We start from the raw sequence: 27,347 nt of genomic DNA, 5'->3' as shown, positions 1-27,347 counted from the left end.
AAATCATGTCAGTAACCAAATGGTAGATGTTGAAGACCAACTGTTTCATTTCCTTGCGCATGTTGCTTTAACCTAGAACCGTTGGGTGAGGCAGTGCCATCTGGCCACATTACTCATACTAACCTCGAACTCGTGGGCCCAAGCTCCTCCTGCTCCAGAGTCTCAGATGGCTGGGACAAGCATGTAGCACTGTTCCTAGCTCTGGAAAACTTTGTATGTGTGTGCATATGGTGTGCAAGCACCTGTGTGTTGCAATACCATCAGTGTGTTTTTACTTTGTCTAGCTCTACAGGTTTTTTTTTTTAATCTTACTTTGTGCTTAGCAGCTGTGTTTTTTTAACTGGGGCTCTCTTAATATAGGAATGTGAGATAGCCCTTTATGTGACGGATGCATCCCAACCTGCTTTATGGGCTCATGCTTTTGCTGTTGCATTTGCCATGCTGAAAGAGTCTGCACCATACTAGAAAGGATCTCACTAGTCAGAGTGGGCTAACTTCTCCAGCATACAGTAGATTAACACACCAGGTTTGTTGGCTTATGTCAAACACTAATCCCGTTGTTAGGGACCTGCCCTCATGACCTCCCAAGGGTCCTATCTCCCACTTCCATCACACCAGGTGTTAGGAAATTAATGTGTGACTCCATTCTCCACTCCTGGGGTGGGGTGGGAGTGTAAAGTTGCAAAGCAAAACCTACTGATCACAGAGTTATGTAGTTGTTTTTCAAGTTCTTTGTCTTATAGACTGAAACCATAATTCATTGATGCCCTGTTTTGCTTCCTGCTAAACCCTGCTTTTCTGTGTCTATGAATTTGTTTATTCTAGATACTTCACATAAATCGTGTTATTGCATTTTACTTTACCATGGTACACTCAAATCTACCCATATTGTAGCATGTGTTGGAGCACTTTAAAGTTGAATATCTGTTCTTTCCTCTGTGTAGGTGCTATTTTTTAACTCTTATTTTACTTGGGGTTCCTTAATGCCTCCACTTCCTCCCAAGCCCCTGAGCCCAGGTAGGAGAGAAAGAAGGCTGGAAGGGTCAGGTGATGTGGACCTTCTTTAGACTTAGTTCTCGCTGCCCAGAGTTGGTGGTTTCTCTGGGGAAACACCATTCTCAGTCGTCAGGATACCTAGCAGTCCAGCAACAGCAAATGGCAAATGCATCAGGACAAACAAGCAGCCTTCTTCCTTCTCCACCCATCTCCCTGAAGCGCCTTCCTCTCTCTGTGCTATGGTATTTATACTCTCCCAGAGTCCTCAGATTCCACTAACTCCAGCTGGCATAGACCACACCCCGTACAAGGCAACCATTAGCTGTAGACAAACTAAAGCAGCCTAATATCCTACACTTGGGATTAAAACAACATGTTTACATAACATAACTGAGTTTTTAAAGAAACCAAAACTTCCACTATACCTCTGTGCACACTTGGGTTGTTTGTGTCCCTCAGCAGTTGTGGCCAGAGATTTGTGCCAGAGATGTGGGGTGGCTTCAACTGCTGATCCATGGCTATATTAATGTCACTTAAGTAGAAGACTTTGTAATCTAAATCACTTTATACAATTCCAGCAGCTTGCTGGATCTTTATTGTTCAAAGACTTTTCAGTTTTGCCTTCTACTGTCTGGGGTTTAACATAACTTTTCCCATCATTTTTTTAAACCTCAAATTTTCATTATTGTCATTCACTTTCCATAAGACCTGGTCAGTTCTTTCTTCTGGCCTTCTCTCTCATGTAAAACAGGAACGTCTGTGACCAAGGAAAGTTTATCTTGTTTGTGTTCCCATCTAATGCAGCTTGAAGGAGGATGGTCCTGTTGTACACACCCCCTCAGGCACAGGCCCTTCCCAGGGTGACTCTGACTCCAGGGCTTTGTCCTTCCTAGTTCACAAAGAAAAAGTATGGAGTATTGTGCAGGAAGGCGATTAGAGGCTGTGACACCTGGAAGTGACACCTGGAAGTGGTACATTTGTGTGTGTTATTGCCCAGACTTGGTATGATAGCCCTTCTCACCCGTGAAGGGAGATGGGAAGTAGTTTTCATTACCAGGGAAAAGGAAATAAAATTTGGTTTGGTTATAGGAAGCGCTCCATAGGCTGGAGTTAATGTGAAAGGAGCAACATAGGATTGTTCTGATGGCTATGAGCAGACATGGGGATTAGTCCAGAAAGAGGTGTAGGGAACATGATGGGAGGCCGTCACACACAACAGCCTGTCATGATTTGCAGAAAATTTAAACATGTGGATGAAATAAGTGGAAAAGTAGCTTTTTCAGAATCTGCAGTGTTTTCTATCCTTAAAGCTATTGCAGAAAAATGTGTGTGTCAGCATCATGCTTCTAGACTGTTGAAGCTATACATATTAAAATAAACTGAGTTTCAGAAACACTAAACCAGGTGAAGCTGTATTTTTACTTTTTAATTAATGTCTACTTATGGAACATTGCCAGAGAATGTTAGTAATGATAGGGATGATAGTAATAAATCAGTCCCTTGAGGGAGTCGAAATGTAGTTCAGAAAGTGAGACAAGTAAGCAGACACCTGAACGCATCAGGCAGATCTTAAGAGCACAGAAGTGGCATGCCTGCCCTGAGTCAGCTCACAGGGAACAGTCCAGAAGCGAAGGACCGCTGACCTTGCCTTGAGTCCTCCAGCAGCTGCTCTCAGGCAGCTCCCAGCAAGTCTGTCTCAGGCGTCTATGCTTTTTCCAGGTTTATCATGCTAACACCTAACGTCAGGGATGGTTAGAGATTATATCTATACATCTCAGCATTTGATACTACAGATACGACATTTTTATTACTATCACTGAAGAAGGTGGAGTTCATTTGTGATTTTAAAAATGAGCTCAGTTGCACTAACTTGTAAATTCGTTCACTCAGTAGTTATTTAGTAAGCCACTGCTGTGCATGAAATATTGAGCACCTAAGTGTATGCCTTATTGGTTTTCTAAGGCCTACTCAGATTTTAGCAGAAATGTAGTGTTACAGGTCTGCAACCGCCTTCCCCTCTCCCGAGTGTCCAGAGACCATCTGGCCCCATGCCCATCCCTCCTTGCCAGGGATCTGCCTGGCTCCTCACTCCATGTCTCTTCTTCTATCCATCCTCCTGCTTTTGGTTGCTTGGCCTTTACCTCAGCCAGATCTTCTTTAAACTTACTCTTTCCAGTTTTCCCCTTGTTGCCTCAGGAAAAACACTCCTTTCTGTGACTGCATGTCATTGTCTTTCTTGTGTCATAGAATGCTATGAAGCTGTTCTCTGATACCCAGGTGTCTGCACTGACACCAGCACCCCACCACTAACTGCCATCTTAACAGTTCTGTTCTAAACTATAGTGACTTCTCAGCACAGTCCTTTGCACACCATAAACATCCTGTACGTGTTGGTCAGAGAGATGGAGTCTGTGTTGCAGGCACATCCGATGCAGCTTTGTTTTGATTCCTTGCCATTCCTGCAGAAACCTTCCTATCTTACAGTGAGTGCAGGGAGCATCGCCCAGGGTGGCCAGTGTGCGTGTGGGGTTAGTGGAAGCCACTGTCACAATGAAGTAATAAGATGGGATTTCAAGCTCTCCATATCTGCCAGTTTGGCATATAAACTGTACAAGGTGGGCCACCCGCTTGATTTCTCTTCAACTAAGCTTTAAAAGGGGGAGGGGGCTGAGATTTTGGTAAAAGTGACTTGTTTGTCTTTGTCTCATTCAGTGAGTGGCTTTTTAGTGCCATTCGCCACACATAAAAATTCTTAAACTGTTTTCAGCCTTAGGGAATGAAGTAATTGCTAGAGACACCTGGAAATGGAATGGGGATGGACAGCTATAGCACACGTTTGCTGATGTCACAGGACCGTGACTTCAGAGAGGCTGGGATCTACTCTAAACATGGCTGTCAAGTGCAGAGCACACGCTCATAGATAAGAGCATTACACTTGTACTATTAGTAAATATGGCACGTTTAAAGTGATACTTAATTAAGCCCCATCCATCCCTGTCCCTGTGCTGCCTTGCTTAGGACCGTGTACCCCTTTTACCAGGCTGTTCACTGTGCTCGCATGTCACTTGCCTCAGGTGGCCCTGGCCCTTCCAGTCCATCCACCAAGTCCTTCCGCATAATTGTTCCTCAAATCTACACGTTAAACTGACTCTAGATGTGTTCTTGAGTTCCTTCTCCTTCTTCACCCTTTTTCTTTCACATCTAGAATAATGAAAACAAAGCCGGGCCAGGTGGTTTGTGTCTTAAGTCCTAGTCTGAGAGAAGCTAAGGCCAGAGAGTCTTGAGTCTAAGTTTGAAGCTGATGTGCGTTACATAGTAAGTTGAAGGCACCGGGGTTAGAAGGGAACATGAGTCTTGTGGCACCTTCACTACATCTGTAATTAACTAAAGGCTAAGTATCTGTACACCTGTGAAGAATTTCCTTAATTAAATCATTTAAAGTGGGAAGAGTTACTTTTAATCTGGGTATTTTGAGGTGGAAAGATCCACCTTTATTCTGGGCCATACCTTTTGGTGACAGCCTGTATAAAGGGAGGAAGAAGGAAACTTTGCTCTTTGCCTGCTTGCTCTCACTCTGGTTGGCAAAGTAGTCTATTTTTTCACTGGCGTTAGAGCTCACGCCATTGGGATTCGTATACTAAAGAGCAGCTGAGACATCCAGCCTTGTGGACTGACCAACCACTGGATTCTTGGAATTTTCATTGGTAGACAGCCATTGTTGGACAAAAAGAACCAAAGCTTATAAGCCACTTAAATAACCTCATTTATATATATTCATTCGATCAGTTTGGTTCCTGTATAGAATCCTGACTGATACAGATTTATAGGTAAATTAATAGATGATAGATCAATAGATAGATAGATAGATAGATAGATAGATAGATAGATAGATAGATAGATGACAGACAACTGAAAAATCAAAACAAAATAACCAAATACATAGGAAGTTTCTGCTCCAACCCTTTCCCAGTATCAGCCTCTCCTATCCTCCACACTACACACAGTTTTCCAGTAATCATGTTCAGATAACTTGAAGGGTCTGGCTCAAAAGTTGCTTCATCTAGATAGGCAAATACATGCTGCTTATTTCCACTGTAACTTTAACCTGTATGCTGCCTTGAATTAGATTGCAGGGAGTAGAGCACAAACTCCTCCAGTATCTTATCCATGCCGGTTTAATTCTGTACACCCCTTAGTCCTGGCAGGGCTCTGGTCATCGTAGGAAAGGGTGTTGATTGAACCATTCTCTTCAAGATACCCATTGCAGTTTATCGTGTTTGAACTCGGCATTTGCGATCTCTCCTTCTAGCGCTCTGTATTCCTTCACTGAAGTGTAGATTTCTAAGGTACAAGTACAGCCCCATTTTACTAACAAGTGCTATCCTGCTTCGGGCCTGAATCTCAGTGAATGAATTCTTGCCTTTATCTTGGTAGCCTTGTTTGTAAGCTGAACACAAGGACCACCATCCTGGCAGCAACGAACCCCAAAGGCCAGTACGACCCCCAGGAGTCCGTGTCTGTGAACATTGCCCTCGGCAGCCCACTCTTAAGTCGTTTTGACCTCATCCTGGTTTTGCTCGACACTAGGAATGAAGACTGGGATCGTATAATTTCTTCCTTTATCTTAGAAAATAAAGGTAGGTGAAGGTAAATCGCTCACCGTGACAAGGAAAGAGTAGACCTAACCGAAGGACATGCCCCTTGAATTAAATACTCAAGACGTCTGTGTTGACAGGGAATGGATTCTTAGACAGAAGGCAGTGGAGGAGCCAGTTAGTGCTTCCAGAATACTGAACAGGAGGGAACGGGGCTCTCTCCACCACCACCATGAGGGCAGAGTGGACCTACATTTGCATATATGTGTGTGCAATGCATACCTATACTTTCTGATAAGAGACATCCTTGTGGTACAAAATTACTACTCTTGCATACATAGAAAACTTGAATGCATTATAAAGTGGAGATCCATAAATGTTAGAGCGTTTTTGTTTTTAATTAGACCTATTCAAGTCCTTATTACTATAAGTGAGACCAGAATTTTTCTGAATGATTTACACACTGGGGAGGGGCTTCTTATTATTAATCTTATATCATAAGACAGTTTATTCTGGAACTGCATGCTACAAAATAGATCTAGATTTCAGTGGACATAAAACCTGAAGCTTATCTGTGAAAAAGTGGTTAGGAGCTGGTGTAGTGGTGTACACCTTTAATCCCAGCATATGAGAGGCAAAGGCGGGCAGATCTCTGTGAGCTTTAGGACATCCAGGGATATCTCTGTGGAGAGCCTCTGTCTCAAAAAAAAAAAAAAAAAAAAAAAAAAAAAAGGATGGATGGATGGACGGATGGACAGATAGATATTAAAGCATATATAGAAATGCTCTCAAATTTCTAAAAATATATATTTTCCAATGCCTTTTAGTTTACTGATCCCATGTGTGATGTACATAGGTTATCCAAGTAAATCAGAGAGTCTGTGGAGCATGGAGAAGATGAAAACCTACTTCTGCCTCATTAGGAATCTCCAGCCCACACTGTCTGACGGGAGCAATCAAGTACTTCTCCGTTACTATCAAATGCAAAGGCAGAGCGATTCCCGGAATGCAGCGCGAACTACCATCCGCCTGTTGGAAAGCTTGATCCGATTAGCAGAAGGTTTGTTTCATTTTACAAATTATATTTTTATTGAGTGCCTAGTCCATACAGAGCATGCACCATGCATTCAAAGATAAGAGTAATCCCCACTCTGAGGTACATGGGGTCACTTAAAAAGCAAAGCCTTAGAGCCTGTCAGGAGATGGGATAGCTTAGCTGATAGAGGTTCTTGCCCCAAGCCTAATGACCTAAATTCAGTCCCTTGGTCCACATGATGGAGGGGAGAATTGACTCCCACAAGTTGTCCTCTGACCTACACACACACACACACACACACACACACACAAGCACAAACACAAACACACAAATAAATAAATGTAATTGCAAAAATTAAAAATGAGAGCTATAGAGGTGGCTCCACTACCTGAGTTTGCAAGCCTGGTTCTCAGCATCCATGTCAAAGTAACTCCAGCTCCTGGGGATCTGATGCCCTTTGCTGGCCTCTGTGGGTTCCTGCATACCTGTAATGTACATGTGCCTATGTGCGTGAGTACACACACACATACACACACACACACACACACACACACACACACACCACACAACACATACACTTGGACACACACATTATTAAAATGATTGTTTTAATTTTATAAATTAAAAGTAAAGGCCATGAGTCCCGTGCTTCTAAGGATAGACAGAGATTATGGAGTTCATCTTCGCCATTTCTGGACCTCCCACAACGTAAGCTATTTAGAAAGTCTCTTTGCAGTACTGTTTCTCCGGAGTGGCTCTCCCAGCATTATGACTAGTAGAGCTTCTTGTTTTTTGGAATTGTTTCCTGTGTAGTGTTTCTGGATCTTATCCAGTAATCGCCACTTGTGATCCATGCCTACTCTTATTTTTAAAATAATATTAAACTTTTCCGTAGAATACATTCTGATCACACTTCTCCTCCTTCATCTCCTCCAGATCCTTCCCACCTCAGCACCCTTCCAACTCCACGCCTTCCTTCCCTCGCTCTGTTTTTAGAAAACAAGCAAGCACTCAAGCAAGAATAAAATAACAAAAAAGGAAAAGGCATTAAGACACATACGTGCAGAGAAAAATACACACTCACAAAAAAATCCATAAAAACACATAAGCGGAAACCATAATATATACACAACAGATCAGTAAGATAAAAAAGAATATGAGACAAAACATCTTCAAACATACCGTTGGGGTTGTTTTGTTTTAACTATTCATGGCAGGGCATTGGGCCAGCTCTTAATCATGTTTTATACCCAGACTCCATTGGAAAGAGCTGATTTTTCCCTTTTTTAGGGGTTGTCAGTTGGAGATAACTTCTGTGTTAGGGGTGGGAGCTTGTGTCCACTTCTTTCTCATAATTGGGACCCCATGTGGCTTGGACCTGTGCATGCTGTCACAGTCTCTATGAGGTCATATGCGTGTCAATCCTCCTGTTGTATCTAAAAGACGCTGTTTCCTTGGTGGTTTCCATCCCCACTTGTTCTTCATAATCTTTATGCCTCCTCTCCCCCATAGTTCCCTGAGCCCTGTAGGGAGGTGTTTGATGAAGGCATCGCATCTAGCACTGTGTGTTCCAACGTCTCTTACTCTCTATATTGTCCAGTTGTTGTCTCTGTGTTTTTCCCATCTACTGCAGTGAAGCTTTTCTGATGATTGCTGAGCAAGTCAGTTTTGTATGAATATAGCAGAAGGTCGTTAGGCATCATTATCTTGCCATATTTAAAAGCAGAACAGTAGTATTTGATGTTCCCCTAGGTCTGTGGCCTGTCTAGTCATCCAAGCAGTGCCAGGTATGTTCTTTCTTGTGGAGTGGACTTAAATCCAGTCAGGTACTGGTTGTTACTCTCACAACTTTTGTACCACTATTGTACCAGTATATTATGCAGACAGGTCACTGTTGTAGATTGAAGGGTTGTAGATGGCTTGATGTTTGGCTTGTCCCTGGATAGCTTACAGAGTGTTTCCAGTACCATAAACACCAGTCAGTTGGGGCAAAGGCTCTAGTTAGGCACAAGTTGGAATTCTTCATGTTCAGTGAGTATCTAGGTGTTGTCTTCAGCAAAAGGGCCTTATCGTCAGTTTGTGGAGAGTAACCAACAGCCTTGATGACAGCCTGAGTTTTTTGAGGGGGGAGGTTCGAGAGGGTGTCTTGACCAACAGCCCAATTAGATACAACCCATCTGTGGCACTAGAGAGTTCACTTGATGGTGAGAGGTGTCCAGTTGGGGCCTTGTCTCCCATATTATTTGGTGATTCCACTTACATTTCCTTCATTTATATGTATTTTTTCTATTTCTTGTTCCTTAGGAGATTCTTCGCCTCCTCCTAGTCCCTTACTCAGTTACAGCATGCCTACTGAAGGCTTAAAAGCTAACATCTACATATAAGAGAAGACATAACAAACTTGTCTTTTTGGGTCTGAGTTAACTCACTCAGGATGAATTTTTTAAAGATATATCTATTTTCTATGAGTTTCATAATTTCTTTTTTTTAAACAAAGGAGTATTTTTATATTATGTAAATTAACCACGTTTTCATTATTCATTAATCTGTTGGTGGGCATCTAAGCTGTTTCCAATTTCTGGCTGTTATGAGTAGAGCATCAGGGAACATGAATGAGCAAGTGTCCAAGTGCTTTTCAGCCTTTGTGTTTCATCTTTTCACTACTCTCTGTTTATCCATACCCCATTTTTAAGGAACTTACTTAAGTTTATTTTATGTGCATTGGTATGAGGGTGTTAGATCCCCTGGATTTGGAATTACAGACAGTTGTAGCTGCCATGTGGGTGCTGGGAGTTGACCCTAGAACCCCTGGAAGGGCAGTCAGTGCTCTTAACCACTGAGCCACCTCTCCAGCCTCCCCGCCTTAAAGATCTTTTTAGTGTGTCTTTCATTTCTTTTCTTTATTTCTTTATTGGATTTTCAAGATAGGGGCTGTCCTGAAACTCATTCCATAGACCAGGCTGGCATCAAACTCTGAGATCTGCCTTCCTTTGCACCCTCCCAGGTGCTGGGATTAAAGGTATGAGTCTCCACACCTGGTTTCTGTACCTCATTTTTATTGGGTTATTTTCTTCCTGTCTAGTTTTTTGTTTTTTAGTCTTTTTTATGTTTTAGATATTATCCCTCTGTTGGATGTATAATTAATAAAGATCTGTTCCTATTTTGTGGCCTGCTACGTTGTCCAAATGGTGGTAACCTTTGCCATGTGAAAGCTGTTTGGTTTCATAAGGTCCCATTTATTAATTGTTGGATCTTAGTGCCTATGCTGTTGAAATCACCTGCTACCACTGTCTAAGGATCAATATGTGATTTTTACCTATAGTAGTGTTTCTTTTATGAACTTTAGTCCCCTTTGGTGCATAAATATTTAGATATACAGTATTCTCTTGGTATATTTTTTCTTTGATGGGTATGTAGTATCCTTTCCTATCTATTCTGATTGTTTTGGGCTTGAGGTCTGTTTTGTCAGGTAACAAAATGGCTGCACCAGCTTGCTTCTTGGGCTATTTGCTTGGGATATCTTTCCCATTCTTTTACCCTGAGGTGACGACTATCCTTGATTATAAGGTGTGTTTCCTAAATGTGGCAGAGAGATGGATCCTATTTTTTAATCCAGTCTGTTAGTCTGTGTCTTTTTGTTGGGGAATTGAGACCATTAGGGTTGAGAAGTAGCAATGAGCATTTGTTGATTTCCGTTATCCTGTTGTTATGGTTTGAGGTCTTTCCTCCTCTGTTGATTTGCTAGACTGTGGTTATTTAATCCTTGTGTTTTCTTGGGTGTGACTGGCCCTTCAAAGTGAAGCTTTCCTTCTAGCGCTTCTACAGAGCTGGATGTGGAGATAGACGCCGCTTAAGTTTGATTTTTATCATGGTGTGTTTTCTTTTCTCCATCGCCTATGATTGAAAGTTTTGTTGCGTGTAGTTGTTTCATGGCATTGTGGTCTCTCAGAGTTTGTAGAATATCCACACAGGCCCTTCTGGCTTTTAGAGTATCCTCTGAGAACTCAGGGATTATTCCAGTGGTTCTCCCTTTATATTTGGTCTTTTTCCCCTTGCAGTTTTTAATATTCTTTCTTTGATGCATTTAGTATTTTGATTATTATATGCTATGGGGAATTCCTTTTTCTCTTTCTTTCATTTTTTTGGGCTTTTTTTGTTGTTGTTGTTGTTGTTGTTGTTGTTTTGTTTTTCAAGACAGGGTTTCCCTGTTTAGCCTTACCTATCCTGGAACTCTCTCTGTAGACCAGGCTAGCCTCGAACTCACAGAGATCCACCTATCTCTGCCTCCCGAGTGCTGGGATTAAAGGTGTGCGCCACCACCACCCAGCCAGGAATTTCTTTTCTAGTCTTGTCTGTTTTGTATTCTGTAGGCTTCTTGTACCTTGATAGAAACCTGCTTCTTCAAGTTAGAGAAATTTTTCATTCTTTTATGATTTCATTAAAATATTTTTTTGTGCTTTTTGACCTGGGTTTCTTCTCTGCCTATCTACAAATAGTTTCTATTGTTTGTAGATTTGATCTTTTCATAGAGTCCCAGATTTCCTGGAAATTTTGTGTCTGGATTTTTTTTTTTTTTTTTTTTGAGATTTTACATTTTCTTTGACTGAGGTATCCATTACTGCTTTTGTATCATTGATGCCTGGGATTCTCTCTTTTGGTGAGTCTTACCTATGAGCTTTTGTTTGTTTTTTACTTTCCAAATTTTTTATTTCCAGTGTTATCTTAGTTTGTGGTGTTGTTTTGGTTTTGGTGATTCTAGTTTCTTGTTAAATTTTACTTTTATGTCATGAATTTTTCATTATATTATTCTACTGTTTGTCTTTTCACAGACTTCCTTAGGGGATGCATTCATGTCCTCGCTAAGGACCTTAATAGCTATTTTGGAGGTCTTGTTTTGTGCTTCAACTATCTGTCATAAGACTGCTGGGATCTGGTGGAGGCAGATTGTCTTGTTGTTGGTTGTGTTTTTGTGTAATGTCTAGGCATCAGGAGTTGGGATGATTGTGATACTAGCTGTTGCTATCTGACCTTATCTTTTGGAGTGACTGTTCCTTTGTTTTCCGTTGGCCTCTCAACCTCTTAGGAAAGCGTGTTGGCTGTGGACTAGCTGGTAGGGTGCTTCTGCAGGGCCTGGGTCCTGCATAGGGTCATAGCGGTGGCCAGGATTTGAGTGTGACTTCAGGAAAGGTCTGAGGGGATCCTGTTGACACCTAGAGTCGGGGGCCCCAGGGAGGTGGAGCTGTGGTGGAAAGAGGAGGTCCTGCAAGTATGTTGCAGTAAGGTAAAGAATTATCTAGAGAAACAGGGATGGGAAGGCTGTGGGGACCCAGGGTCTGAAGCCTGAGCTGCCGTCTCCAGTGACTGAGGATGAGGGGAGCCCAGAGTCTGAAGCTAGAGTTGGAGTTTGCGGAGAAGGGAGCTGGGGCGGAAGGAGGTGGAGGCTGGGTGAGGGGAGACTGAGGACTGTGAGGGTCCCTGCTGGGTGTGGCCTCTGGGGCCCAGGGTAGAAAGTGTTTCTAGTATTGGGGGCTGCCAGGAAGGAATGGGGATAGGCTAGAAGGGTGGGGTCTAGCCGGGCGTGGTGGCGCACACCTTTAGTCCCAGCCCCTGGGAGGCAGAGGCAGGCGGATTGCTGTTGAGTTCAAGGCCAGCCTCGTCTACAAAGAGAGTCCAGGACAGTCAAGGGCACACAGAGAAACCCTATCTTGAAAACAAAAACAAAAAAACAACCAAAACTGGGTGGGGTCTGAGAGGATCTACGGGAAGGTGGAAAGCTGGGTCCACTCCAAAGTTTGGCAGAGTTCCCTAGAATGGAGGTAGGTTGGGAAGACAGGTCTCTGCAAGCAGTGTGCTACAGGGCTAGGGGTGAGACTAGAGAGATTGTCATAGGGGGGAGGGGGGGGACAGGAAAAGAGGACAGAAATCGCCTGAGTCCCAGCCCACTGTAGCCACTGGTTCCCAGGTGCAGAGTGTCCCTAGCTGTAATAGGCAGTTGACACCAAGGATGGGTTAAGAGAGGAAAGCTGATTCTCAGCAGGGTTCAGTGCAGTCCCCAGGGAAGACAGGCTCCGCGAGCCTTCTGTTACAGTGCTGGGGATAGGCTAGGAAACTGGTAATGAAGGACAGAAGGGAGAGTGAAGATCATCGCCCACCTGACGCCCACTGTCTCATGCCTGCTCTTATCACCAAGTCAGCAAAGCTGTACCCCATCTTATCCTGAAGGCTTAGGACTTAGGCGTACACATGCAGCTAGCATGTATGTCAGATAGCATGTGTATTTTACCCATGTTCAAATTAATAACATTCACATGAATTAAATGTATCATATCATGTAAACTTAATAAAAATGCCATAAAACAAATGAACCTCATTTTATTCAAGGATTCATAGCTAATAGTCTGGCAAGAAATATTTAAAAATTCTTGCATGCTAGATTGGTGCCTTAAAAAGCTCGTAAATCATAGATAAAAGAGATGCCCAGGATGAGAAATGAGTTTTAATTTCATATATTTAAATGAGAGTAAAAAATGAAGAATAAAAGTTTCTGAATATTACATTGATATTTTTACAGTGCCTTATTTTTTACTAGAGTCTAGAATGTTCTCAGATAAATACACAAAATTCTGTGGCCTATGCAGGGCTAGCCCTCTTGCTGGAGAAACTACTTTAAAGGTAGTTGCCTGTTCCTGTTAAATTAACTGATGGTTAATTTGGCTCATCCATAAAGTGCAAGTTTAGAGGGTGGAGAAGTCAAAGGATTATGCTTATCACATCAGATAATCCTAAAAGTGTCTTGCTGTCTTAGCGCATGCTCGCCTGATGTTTCGCAATACCGTGACTCTGGAAGACGCTATTACAGTGGTATCAGTGATGGAGTCCTCCATGCAGGTAAGGACCCTAGTTACAAGCTATTTTTTTAATGACATGCTACTAACATACTAAAATTGTAAAAATGATCAAATTCTGTACCTTATACTTCCTGGAAAGATCCAAAAGTGAAAGAGCTGTTACGGATGGAGACCTTCACTCTGCCGTTGCCATTGCCTTTACCTATAAATGGGAAGACGCAGTTTCAGCAAGCCTAGGGGTGTTCAGGCCCTGCCTGGTGACACGAGGCTTCCTGGCCCAGTGGTCACCCGCTGCCCTACAGGAGAAATTGGGAAAGGTTCTGGGATTGTGATGCCCCAGATAAGGGCACAGGGCACTGGTCTTTCCCGCCAGGGACAGTGGTCCCTAGTGTGTCCTTAATTCCATGCTAGTTGATCTTTGACTGTCCCTGGTGTTTTCTCCACCCTCAGGGAGGTGCGCTGCTAGGAGGTGTGAATGCTCTTCACACCTCCTTCCCTAAAAGCCCACGGGCACAGTACCAGAGGCAGTGTGAACTTATTCTGGAGAAGCTGGGACTCCAGAGCCTCTTGCAGGAAGAGCTTAGAAGACTTGAAAGGTAAGGAGAGAAAACAAAGAAAGGCACACAGAGGAAGCTGCTGCTCTGACATTTAGTGGAACAGGAAGTATAAAGTTAGCAGAAAACGATGCCAGGCATCGTCTCAGTTACCCATTACTGTATAAACTCAGGGTCTTTAAAAGAAAAAACAAAAAACCTCACTATTTTAGAGCTTAGTTTTTTTGGGAATTAGGAATTCAGGCTGGTTCACGAAGATGGCTGCCTCTGTGCTCCACATTATGGTGGCTGGGACAACAAGTGGGGAATGGCAGAGCAGTGTTTGAGAACTCATCACTTGTGAAAATGTGGATAACACGCCTGGAAAGGACATGGGAGTAATATGTTAAGTAAATTAAAATGTGGGATTTTTTACCTAAAGACATTTGGCCTGAGCTTCAGTGTTCCCTAAGTGCATGGGTCTGTGTAAAGCTAGACTTTGAATCTTCACCTCAGAAACAAGAGCAAGAAATGGTAAGACTGTTTGTCTGTTCGGGCACCTTCGTGATCAGTCAGAGTGCCTTCATATCTCACCTCCACGGAGAACTGGTGTTAACTCCAAGTCAGAGAACGGATGGAGTGCATGTTAAAGCTGAGCAGCCGCCCACACTTGGATTGTTGATTGCATTAAGACAGACATTGAGAATCTTTTTCTTGCCATTTCTCCACTCCATTGATGCTCTGGCTTCTTCCGGCAGCGTTCCGCTTCTAATCTGTCAAGCCTGCGCACACTTCCCCTGGGGAGTGAATGGGTCAGGGCCAGCTTTATTCACTAGTAGCCGGTGTCAGGCTGCAGTGAGCTGGCACTGTGTGAAATTAATCACCGTCTCCTTTGGTCCTCACTGCTTTTATGACCCAGAGCCATGTATGGTTAGGTGGAGCTGGTTCCTTCAAGGTTCAGCTGGGCTTGGCTCGGCTGTGCCTGGGAGAGTCTGCTCATTTTGACCAGCCCATGCTACCGGAACTGATAAATGCTGGATTCAAGAAAAGAGGAACATGAGACTTGGGATTAGTCATCTTGTATTTGAAATGGCTCTCCTAGACTGAATGGAATGGGAGAAGTATATTTGACTATCCAAAAGGCAAGCCTGAACTCTCCTTAAATAGTCTTTCCTACTGTCACTTCTTTATCATGCACACTCTGGGTTTGCTCCTCAAAGCCTCACCCTAAGGGAGAATTAGCTTCAAGATCCAACTTGAAGCCTATCTCATCCAGTCATAGAACCCAACTAGCCTAGATGTTTTGCCTTCTAGGAAAGAGTTTCCTAATAGACCTCAGTAGTAAAAGCACTCATATTTCCCCATACTTTCTTCTAGAAAATACCTTGCTGGGAGCTACCTCAACTGATGGCTGTTCTGTCTACTCAAATCACAGGGCAGGAATGTCACTTGGCTTTAGGATGGTGTAGCCCAGATGCAGAAATTTTATGCAGCAATTTAATTCCTAAGCAAGAATGAGACTAACATAACAGGACCAAACACTCTTCTTCTGAGACCCCTCAGCCTTGAAGCTGTCCTTACACAGCTTTAACCATTGTGACTACTCTGATGTTCATCTGCTGCTGAAATGTCCACTTCATGGTAGTGATTTTGAAAGCTACTTGCCTTTCTGTTTGGGTGTAACCCAAATCAGAAACAAGGAACATGAGCATATTACTCCATTGATATTTCTAAACCTGTATGTGAGATATTTGTAATCTACTTTTATAAAAATAATGTGTATTCTTTGTGCATTTTGAAAAAACTAGAATTAATGAATTAATAAGAGAACAAAAATCAAATGTAATCGTATTTCCTCAAACTATATACTAACTTTTTAATATATTTAAATAATTTATATTTAAAATTCTTTTTTCTATTGCTGCACATGAATTTTAGAATAATTTCCTCCTCTGCTTTTGAGTGTAATTTCCTTTAGATGTAGCACATGGAAGCAGGGTCATATATTTTACCACATGAGCTGACATTTCTAAGTTAAGAAAGACCTTCTAAAGGACCTGCTTTGGGAATTATAAGTCTTGCTAGAAAGAGGTTCTTCTACCTCGCACTCAGCTTTTAATGCGCCAGACTTGGAGCAGGTTTCACGAGTAGATCCTTCATTCGGAGCTGGTAAGCAGGTGCTAATTCTGCATCAGACTTCTGGAGAGCTGCTCGGAGTCTCTGTAGAAACATGGCGGGGCTTTGCAGGAAAGGGTGGACAGGCCCAGAGGCTCTGTTGTGCTTGGGTGGACGGGCACTGGCAGCAACAGCGAGGAGGAGCCACAGACTCCTCATGCCTCTGGAAGGAGCTCTCACACACTGTAGTCTTCACCTCAGGCTTTAATTCTGATCCACACACTGCCTAGCGAGACCACCGAGCCACCATATAGCAGTGCCAGCTTCTGTGTGAGGCCTCACACAAAAGTCCTGTGTTTGAACATGGCATGGGAAAGGTTATGAGTCAACATTTTGCATGCATCTTCAAAAAATCAAGCAAAGTAAATGGCTCAAATTGTAGGCCAGACCCTGGTTTTGTTTTCTTTGTTTTACTGCATTTCCAGGTTCTAAGAAAATGCTTGCCAGAGCACTAAACTCAGGGCCATTTCCTCTGTTCTCAATGACTGTACTTGTATTCCTTGAAATGCGTTGTTCTTAAACCCTCCAGGTGGCATCTTAGAGACTAAAGAAATGAGAAGCAGGCGTAGATTTTCTTCCTTTTAATATGTTTTCCTTATTTGTCTCTGCCCAGCTTACAGGTTGACAGTGTGCACCAACGCCAGCCACAGTCACTAGAGGTAGAGGCAGTTCCAGGTTCCTTGGGAAAGGATCCAAGGGACAAGCTAGGGCTCGAGACTGCAGCACAGCGGGGACAGAGCTGTAGCTGGCATGACTCCTCCCCAGCTGTGAGTCCCACGGAAAGAACTAATGGCGACTCCCCACCTGGTCCTGGACTTACTGACCACTCCTCTGAGCCCAGAGGTGACAGAAGTGATGGTTTAGACTGGGTTGAACGCATGGCAACTCCTGAGATTGAACCAGAAAGCACTGTTGTGTCTCCTGATCTGAAAACAACTGAGGAAAATGTGGCTTTGAAAATCTCCAACAGTCAATCTCAGGGCAAGGAGAAAAATGGGCCAGGGCAAAGGAGCAGATTATTAGAAGCTGGGCATCTTCCATCATCGGGAGCCACAGATGCTCCCTTAAGGTCACACCGTGTCACGAATACAAAGGCAAGACAGGCAGCTGTTGTGTCTGAACTGTCAGGACAGGATGAGGAACCGGACTCTGGGCTGACTCGAGTGGCCCGCAGACTCCCCAGGCTACCAAAGAAGGGGTCTCAGGGCTTGTGCACAGGTACAACCAGAGTGCGACCACTGCCACCCACGGCCCCCGTGACCCTGTCCACTCCTTCTCCCGGGCCAGAAAAAATAACAGGAACGCCCAAAACAAAGAGAAAGAAAGCTGCTCAGGTAGGAGAGCCTGAACTTGAAAGTGTTGAGACTACACATGCTCCAGTGGCGAAGCTGGCCAGATTCACATTTAAACACAAGACAAAGCTGATCCACCCCCCTGAGGGCCACAGCCCTGTGCCTCCCAGTTCTCCGAAAACAGCGGTCGACGGTTCTAAAGCTCCCCGGCAAAGTTCAAGAAGAGAAGCAGCTGTGCCTGTGGAAGGCCCAGGAAAGTTGACATCTACCTCAGGAGACAGATGCTCCGGCCAGCTGCAGAGCAAGACAAAGGGGCTCTCAAGGCAGCCGCCAGAGAGTGAGGGACCAAGGCAGGAGCAGGAGCAGGGCCCTGAAAGACGGCCTGTTCAGCCGGAGCTGGAGCCTGGGAAGCAGCCTGGGCGGTCTCATCTAGACAGTGAGAAAGACAGAAAGGAAGGGGTTCCCTGCAGTAATAGAGGCGGCAGGGTCCATGCTGGCACGCTGGCCAGACTGGCAACCTTCTCCTTCACTTCCCCTCCAGAATCCAAATCAGAATCCCTCCCTCCTGAGAGGAAGGATCTGGGGGACAAAAGCCGCAGCCCTCCTGCAACCAAGGCTCTGCTTCTAGGCGGGCAAAGACAGTCTTTTCAGCTGCAGCAGCCCTCTGAGAGAGCCAATGTCTCCACACACTCCCTCTTCGCTCTGTCAGAACTGGATGACGAGGCATTAGACTTTGACTGGGATGAAGAGATGAGAAAAAAGCCATGATTGTGAAAAGCTTTGTGGCCAGCACTGTCTTCCCCATCTCAGCTGTGCCGCCAAAGTATGGCGCAGTGGTTACGTGTGCACACAGTGTAGACCTGGTGCCGTGCACAGGTCCAGCTCCCTTGTTGGGCTCATGATTTCAGGATTACTTTCATGATTAAAAGTGCTAAATAATTAATTTTAGTCAGTGTGATACCAGCCCGTGGGGTGAGTGAATTAAGGCTTCATTTTCACAAGAAGATGACTTGCTGTCCCAGGGCATTTCTAGGTTTTCACCTTTTTGTTGTTGTTGGTGGTGGTTGGTTTGTTTTTGTTGTGTTGGTTTTGTTTGGGGTTATGTTTGTTTGTATGGGTTTTAATGGAGAAGTTCTTTTCTAAGTTTCTTCTTTCGCTCATCCAGACCAAATAGCAAGAAGGCAGCCCTCATACGTCTAACAAGGCAGATGAGGGTTTTCTGTTTTGCTTTGTATTTTCTACGCAGCATGTACTGGATGTGAGCTTCTCTAAGGTTGGGAGTGACTTGCCGAGGTCATGTGGTTCTCATAGACCTCTGTGTTTACTCTCACTCATCAGATTAAAAGGGACTGAGGCTTTTCCATCTTTGAGAAGCTTGTTTTCACGCCATGGCCCCCTCGAGGAAAGTCACACAGTAGCTTTCTGGAAGCACTGGCCCTGGACTTTTTCTTTTAGTAGCTTTCTGGAAGCACTGGCCCTGGACTTTTTCTTTTTCCCTTGAGCCAGTATCCCTCCCTTTGACTCTTTCTCACTCCAGAGTCTACCTTCAATACAAATGAAATCATGTGGTTAGAAAAGGAGTGTGGCAAATTAGTCATGCTCACACCTGCGTGAATATGGAAATGTGATCTCTACTAGGCTGTCTTTTTTTAAAAACCAAGAAAATTTGGCTTGGGATATGGCTCAGAAGTAGAATGTTTATCCAGCATGTATGAATCCCCAGGTTAAGTCCCTTGCACTACAAATACTAAATATATAAGTCAAAATAAAATAAAGCCAAACATTTCCGTGTCTGGTGGGAGTTGATGACTCGAAGTCTGCTCTTCTGTGTGCTTCTATAATTCTTTCACTGGTTTCCAGCCGGGCTCTTAGGCCCTGTCCTTACAGACAGGCTTCAGAGGATGCACTGTAGCCGTGACTGGTTCTGGACCGACTGCAGGACTTTGGACATGAAGAGTACTCAGAGCTGTATGTGCCCTGTCAATGTTTGCTTCGTGAAATTCATACAGGGAAAAAAACTACAAATGTTTATGAAACCAATCTTCTTGAGCATTTAAAACTTAATTCCCAAATTGACTTACTTTTCTGAAACATTTTAAACTGTTAGAACATATTTAATACTAAGGTGTTTTCAGGCACCTTAAGCAGCTCATAAAACATTTATTTGTACAAGCTGTAATTTTTACATGTATTTCATATTCACGTAAACCCACTCACAAGCATTAGGACTATGGCTTAAGTAATGTATTTTTGCAACTGTTTCAGAACCTTCAAGCATAGTATGGTCCTGAATATTCCTTCTCTCCTAGCATGATGGGTTTTTTCTGGGTTTTACTAGACTTTCTAGAACTAAAGCGGAAAAATGGACATTGGGGCTTTTTCCCTTGGGGAAGAAGTATATGCATGAGTGTGCATGACTACACTCACCCATCCTTGTATATGCATGTGTGTGCATGACTACACTCACCCATCCTTGTATATGCATGTGTGTGCATGACTACACTCACCCGTCCTTGTATATGCATGTGTGTGTATGACTACACTCACCCGTCCTTGTATATGCATGTGTGTGCATGAATGCACTCACCCGTCCTTGTATATGCATGTGTGTGCATGACTACACTCACCCATCCTTGTATATGCATGTGTGTGTATGACTACACTCACCCATCCTTGTATATGCATGTGTGTGCATGAATGCACTCACCCGTCCTTGTATATGCATGAGTGTGCATGACTACACTCACCCATTCTTGTATATGCATGTGTGTGCATGACTACACTCACCCATCCTTGTATATGCATGTGTGTGCATGAATGTACTCAACCTATCCTTGTATATGCATGAGTGTGCATGAATGCACTCACCCGTCCTTGTATATGCATGTGTGTGCATGACTACACTCACTCATCCTTGTATATGCATGTGTGTGCATGACTACACTCACCCATCCTTGTATATGCATGTGTGTGCATGACTACACTCACCCGTCCTTGTATATGCATGTGTGTGCATGACTACACTCGCCCGTCCTTGTATATGCATGTGTGTGCATGACTACACTCGCCCGTCCTTGTATATGCATGTGTGTGCATGAATGCACTCACCCGTCCTTGTATATGCATGAGTGTGCATGACTACACTCACCCATCCTTGTATATGCATGTGTGTGCATGACTACACTCACCCATCCTTGTATATGCATGTGTGTGCATGAATGCACTCACCCGTCCTTGTGTATGCATGAGTGTGCATGACTACACTCACCCATCCTTGTATATGCATGTGTGTGTATGACTACACTCACCCATCCTTGTATATGCATGTGTGTGTATGACTACACTCACCCGTCCTTGTATATGCATGTGTGTGCATGAATGCACTCACCCGTCCTTGTATATGCATGTGTGTGCATGACTACACTCACCCGTCCTTGTATATGCATGTGTGTGTATGACTACACTCACCCGTCCTTGTATATGCATGTGTGTGCATGACTACACTCACCCGTCCTTGTATATGCATGTGTGTGCATGAATGCACTCACCCGTCCTTGTATATGCATGTGTGTGCATGAATACACTCACCTGTCCTTGTATATGCACGTTTGTGCATGAATGCACTCACCTGTCCTTGTATATGCATGTGTGTGCATGACTACACTCACCCATCCTTGTATATGCATGTGTGTGCATGAATGCACTCACCCATCCTTGTATATGCATGAATGTGCATGAGTGTGCATGACTATACTCACTCATCCTTGTATATGCATGTGTGTGCATGGACGCACTCAACCCATCCTTGTATATGCATGAGTGTGCATGAATGCACTCACCCATCCTTGTATATGCATGAGTGTGCATGAGTACACTCACCTGTCCTTGTATATGCATGAATGCACTCACCCATCACTGTATATTCATGAGTGTGCATGGGTACACTCACCCACCCCTGTATATACATGAGTGTGCATGAGTGCACTCACCCATCACTGTATATGCATGAGTGTGCATGAGTACACTCACCCACCCCTGTATATACATGAGTGTGCATGAGTGCACTCACCCATCACTGTATATTCATAAGTGTGCATGAGTACACTCACCCCTCCCTGTGTATGCATGAGTGTGCATGAGTGCACTCACCCATCACTGTATATGCATGAGTGTGCATGAGTGCACTCGCCAGTCCTTGTGCATGTGGAGGCACGGGTTGATGCTCATGTCTATCTCAAATTTTTCCACCTCATTTTTTTCTAACCAGCTCTCACTAAACCTGAGCCTCCTGGCTCCACCTCACCCAAAGGCTGTTGTTACAGACATCCACCTTGCTCAGCTTTTATGTGGACCTGGAGATCTGAACTCAAGTCCTCATGCTTGACAGTGAGCACTTTGCCCACTGACCATCCCCCCGAGCCCCTATGAATGCAGACCATGCTCTGCTCTTTTTGGGGTTTTGAGATAGATTCTCACTGTATAGTCCTGCCTGACCTGGAACTCACTGTGATGTCGTCTTGCTGTATGTCCCACTTAGGCTTACTATTGCTATGATGAAGCGCCATGGCCGAAAGCAAGTTGGGGAGGAAAGAGTTTATTAGGCTTACACTTCCACATCATAGTCCACCACTGAAGTAACTCGGGACGGGAACGCAAACGGGGCCGGGACGTGGAGGCAGGAGCTGATGCAGAGGCCATGGAGGGGTGCTGCTTACTGGGTTTCCCCATCACATGCTCAGCCTGCTTCCTTATAGAGCCCAGGACCACCAGCCCAGGAGTAGCACAACCCACAATGGACTGAATCTCCTCTGTGGATCACTAAGAACATACCCTACAGGCTTGGAGGCATTTTCTCAATTGAGGCTACCTCCTTTCAGATGACTCAGCTTGTATCAAGTTAATATAAAACTAGCCAGTACACTCAGCTTGTGTTAATGCTCAAAGTCTCCCAGGTTGGTTGGAGGAAAATTCCTTACTCCAGTGCCCTTACTAGCATGCTGAAATTTCTGAAAGCACTGATGCTATTTGGGCCTTCCAACCTATTTATTTATGTATATCATTTTCCCCAGGTCACAGAATTAGCCATCCCACAGTAGCTCCATTTTCTTAGAGGTGAGAATTAGTAGAGACACAAATTCCAGCTCCCGTGGATATTCAAGGGCTGTGAACAAGCTTCTACTGCTGCTATTCAGATGACTTTTGGTAATTTCAGACCTGGAAATACTTTAACAATTTGCTAACAGGATTTTGTATTATTTTGAGACACATTACCCTTGTGTAGCCCAGGCTGACCCAAAACTTAATATATTTAGTTAAGGCTGGACTGGAACTCCTAATCCTCTTGCCTCTGCCCTCATGAGTGCAAGGGTTACAAGTACATTACACTGTGTTCCAGTTAGGGGTTTGCTGCCACTGTTCCTATTACACGGGGCGTGGCTCACTAGGTACATGGGGAGCAGCACATAGTCCTTGTTACTGGCACGCTAATGACAGTGAAAGCTGTGAGGACTACCACAGTGCTCGCTCTCAACTGTCCTATGTGTTCACCCTCTAAAGGCTTTAAAGTGCATAAGTTAGGCCAGGTGTGATGACACACATGGAGGCTGAGTCAGGAGGGTTGCTGTGACCTAGAGGTCAGCCTGGCCTCCACAGTATGTACCAGACTAGCCAAGTCTCAAATAGCGGCAAACACAACTGGGTGTTTGGGAGATTGATTGTTCAGCCAGTGAGGTGTTTGGCTTGAAAGCATAAAGACTTTGGTTCAATTCCCAGAACCCCATAGAAAAGCTAGGTATGTTGATGTGTGTTTGTAATCTCGGTTCTGGGGAGTGGAGACAGATGGACCTCCCGGGGCTTGCTTGCCAGCGTAGCCTACTTGGTAAGCTTCAAACCAGTTAGAGACCCTTTCCAAATCATGGTGGATGGACACCCAAAGTTAACCTCTGGTTATCCCATGAATGCTCACACATGAACATGCATCATGCAGGCTGAACACACAGAGAATAAATGACCCTGTGAGCGTAAATGTTTTAGGCCACTCTTGATGTGTGGCTAGAGCCCTAATGCCTGGGCATGGTTGAGCCACTAGAAAACAAGGACGTCATCAGTGTATCTTGATGTGGGGACAACCACGATTTAACTTGGGATGTTTAAATATTGCTTACTTTTTGACTGTCAAGTGCCTACTGACACATAAAGAGGCCGGGTACTACAACCAAATTGGGAATAGGGTGAATTAGCCTCTAGCCCCCTTGTCACCATCAGTGATCTCATGCACAAAAGCAAAGTGCCAGGCATGTCTTAGGTATTGTTGAATTACAAAAGGGGAAACTCTGAGAGGCAGGCTAAAATAAGACCAGCTTTGCTGTAGGCCTCTCAAGAAGGATGGGAAATAAAATCTTAAGAGCCTAGCCTTTCAGCTGACAGTACCAAACATCAGCTCTTCCCGAGGCCTCTGGGTTCCTGTTCCTCCTCAGTGTGTGAGCTTGTTTCCTGCCCCAGCCATAGCCCTACTCTGTCTTTAAGGCGCGTGCGCTCCAGGGCCCCTGTAGCTTTTGATATGCTTTGGGGCATGGTTCAAAATGTTAACTTCATTTCCCCTTTCCAGTTGAGCACCTTCCTTCATCTCACTGAGTCTGATCTGCTTTCTGCTTTTTTATTTCAGATTCTTGGTTTGCAGCAGAGGAAAGGTATAGGTGAGCACTGAACACAGACAGGCAGAGCAGCCTGCACTGAGGCATGTAGGCAGCCTCCTGCAGCCCTGTCTCCTAATGGATTTTTAAGGCTGTAGGTACCGTAAATCTCCAACCTTGTAACACAGGCGCTGGTTGAAGACAGTGGGTTTCTGAATACTCTTGAACCATCTTTTCCTAGGAACCTTGTAAGCTGCCTGACAAAAGCAAGACAGTTTCCAAACCCCAGCCCCCTGCCGACAGTGTTGAAGTACAGATCAGGCTACAGAACACAGAGGGAGCTGGCTACTGTACTGTTGGATTTCCAGCTTCGTCTGCCCATGTGTGTGTTGATCTTCATAGCTGCTAGAAACGCTGAGGTGAGAGCCAAATGGGTGGGAGTAGGAGGAGCCTGTGAAAATGTATTTTACGTTTTCCCAGATTTCTCAACTAACTGTACGGTTGCCAACAAGGTATGGATTAGATCCACTTCAAGGAGACAGCACCACGTAAATGCCAGGGCTGCTTTAATCCTTAGGGGGACACGGATGTAGTAGTCCATAATAATTCTATTCCGAGAGTATACTTTCATCATCGTTAGAAAATTATTTTTAAAGGTGGCGAGCCAAGCCAAGCGCTGTGACTGTTCCTTACAGTCCTAGCACTCAGGATACCGGGGCAGGAGAACTGCGAGCTTTGAACCAGCCCAAGATGTATAATGAGTTGAAGGGTCCCTGAGCTGTGCAGAACATCTTCCCTGGAGAGGCCACTGCCTGGTACAGAGCTCTTTACTCCCCAGTAGCTTCTGACCCACACCATGTGTGGATGGAGCGCTGTCTGACAGACGGTCCAGCACTTTCACCCCGGTATTGGTCTTCCAGGAAGGCCACAGAAGCCATAGACTTGTATTCATTGCAGTTACACATGTGTATATAATAGCTTTCTTCCAAAATAATCATTCACTGATTAAAAGAACAAACTAAACACTTTGAGCCAAAATTAAATTCAAGTGAAAATTTTCGAGCTTTATATTAAATGTTAATTTTTCCAAGTGAAACTTTACTTACTATATTTGTACTAATCATCCTACTGCTGCCAACACGTAAGTTTTCAAGGCATATTTATTACCTGACTTTATTTGGTCTTCACAATATTCATATTTCAGGTAATACCCTGTTTTGCAAACGGGGAGAATGCTCCAACACTTAAATGAGGAGTTTTGTTTTTTTACAAAAATTAACACTTTATTTGTATGAAGTTTGAGGTCTGTAACATGTACTTCCTGACCTCTCACTGGCTTTTTGCTTTTCAGCCTCACTTATAATTCATTAAAAACAGTGACAATAGATAACGGGTAGAAACTACTCATTGGCTGACAATAATGCACTAACTATTGTCAGTGTTTTGAAAGTATTAAATCATGTAACAACCTTGACAACATAATTTCTCTTTTCCTCATATCTTGGACTTTTAATGATTGCTTATCCCAGGGCATTTTCCTTTCTTGTCCCATTCCCTTGGCATCCCTTGATCTTGGGACTGCCAATATCCAGTGGTCCTTCCATGAGCTCCTCACACTTATCCACCTTGTAATCAGTGTTTCTATTTGAGTATCAAAAGGATATTGCAACCTCAACATACTTTATGTTCTAAAGTTCAGGGATCAATACTCCTTGGACTTAATCCTTTCCTAGATTTATCTACCTCAGAAAATTAAAGGAAGGCCTTGGGTCTTCCCAATTGTTTAGACCCACATATTCAGTAATCCTTGAAGTTTACTTCTTTTGTACCTCACATCCAGTATGTTAGCAAAGCTGATGGAATATCAATTTGGTATATATTAAGAATTTGAGCATTTCTTACATTTGCTTTTAACACACCAGTCTGAACCATCACTGTCTCTGTTCTTGCTACCCACATCAAGCTGTCATCACAACAAAGGGCTGAAGCCGGGTGTGGCCATGCACACCTTTAATCCCAACACTCTCGGGAGGCAGAGGCAGACGGATCTCCATGAGTTCGAGGCCAGCCTGGTCTATAAGTGAGTCCAGGACAGCCAGGGCTATATGAGGAGAAACCCTGTCTTGTAAAACAATAACAACAACAACAAATGGCTGAATGGCCAAATCAGACCCTGTTACTTCTTGTGTCATCCCCCTACCTCATGCTCATTAAAAGACTAAGAGTTGGCCTTGGGTACCATAGCTCCTTGCAGTTCTCTTCATGTCTGAATCTGACCAAGCCTCAGAGCCTTTTCTTTGTTGTTCCATCTATGTTCCCTGCCCTTTCCTTGTATCACCAAGGAATCATCCATTGAGACTTATTCTGAGCAACACACACACACACACACACACACACACACACACACACACACACACACACACTTCTCCCAGTGAAGCCTATAACTTGTTGAAACCCTATTGAAAATTATAAAATATTCCTTCACTTAGCCAGTTTTTCAATCCAATGACATTTTAAAAAATCAATATTACAAATTCCGGGCTTATTTTGATTTTTGTGTCACCAGTTCTATGCAAGGGCAAGGAAAGTCTAAAATAGACAATAAAGATCACCAGTTGCTCCCCTAGAGCAACTGCTGTGGTGGAGCTGAGGCTCCCAGCAAATCTGACAAAGCGGCTGCCATGGACACTGAGTTGGAGTGTGTGGCAGGATCTACCTACCCAATTTTTGTAGAATGCACTAATGGAGCCAGGCAATGGCCCACACCTTTAATTCCAACACTTGGGAGGTGAGGCAGGCAGATCTCCAAGTTCAAGGCCAGCCTGGTCTATAGATTGAGTTTCAGGATAGCCAGGGCTACACAAGAAACCCTGTTCCCAAAAGCAAACCAAAAACAAAACAAACAACAACAAAAAGGATGCAGTAATGAAGATTTGACAGGGATCACCCTTTGCTTCCTTTAGGTCTCTAAGCATGGAAGTGTAACGCATTCTCTGCTTCCTGGTCCCTGTGATGGGAAGAGCCTCTACTGCAGGCTCCTGCCGCTGACCTAAGCTTTTGCACCAAGACTAATTGCCATGATTAAGGAAAACCCTCTGAAACCACGAGCTAAAAGTTGCTTCTCTCAGGCATTCCGTCACAGCAGCACAAAAGCATCTGGCAGTTGCCCATGTGGGTGCCCTTGGAGGAAAGACTGGGGTAATGGCTGCCCTGCATACATACTAAGGTGTTGAAGAATCG

The 27,347-nt window shown here is 44.0% G+C and overlaps 1 protein-coding gene across 3 annotated transcripts in view; it reads left to right on the top strand.

Moving 5' to 3' along the window:
• Window positions 1–19,258, top strand: part of MCM9 (minichromosome maintenance 9 homologous recombination repair factor) — a 77,045-nt gene extending 57,787 nt beyond the window's left edge. For 2 of the 3 annotated variants that reach the window (XM_084777313.1, XM_084777312.1), the window contains exons 9-13: window positions 5,431–5,633; window positions 6,448–6,651; window positions 13,433–13,515; window positions 13,926–14,071; window positions 16,797–19,258. In XM_084777313.1, coding sequence (XP_084633439.1) covers window positions 5,431–5,633; window positions 6,448–6,651; window positions 13,433–13,515; window positions 13,926–14,071; window positions 16,797–18,243 — 2,083 coding nt within the window. In that variant the 3' untranslated portion in view covers window positions 18,244–19,258. The remainder of the gene's footprint in view (window positions 1–5,430; window positions 5,634–6,447; window positions 6,652–13,432; window positions 13,516–13,925; window positions 14,072–16,796) is intronic. The other variant, XM_084777314.1, reaches the window with a different exon arrangement.
• The last annotated feature ends 8,089 nt before the right edge of the window (window positions 19,259–27,347 follow it).

Source organism: Acomys minous (genome assembly GCF_964271855.1).
Source record: "Acomys minous genome assembly, chromosome: 3".
Lineage (NCBI taxonomy): Eukaryota > Metazoa > Chordata > Mammalia > Rodentia > Muridae > Acomys > Acomys minous.
The sequence above is the reverse complement of the archived record's forward strand: the minus strand, read 5'-3'. Positions and strand labels throughout refer to the sequence as shown.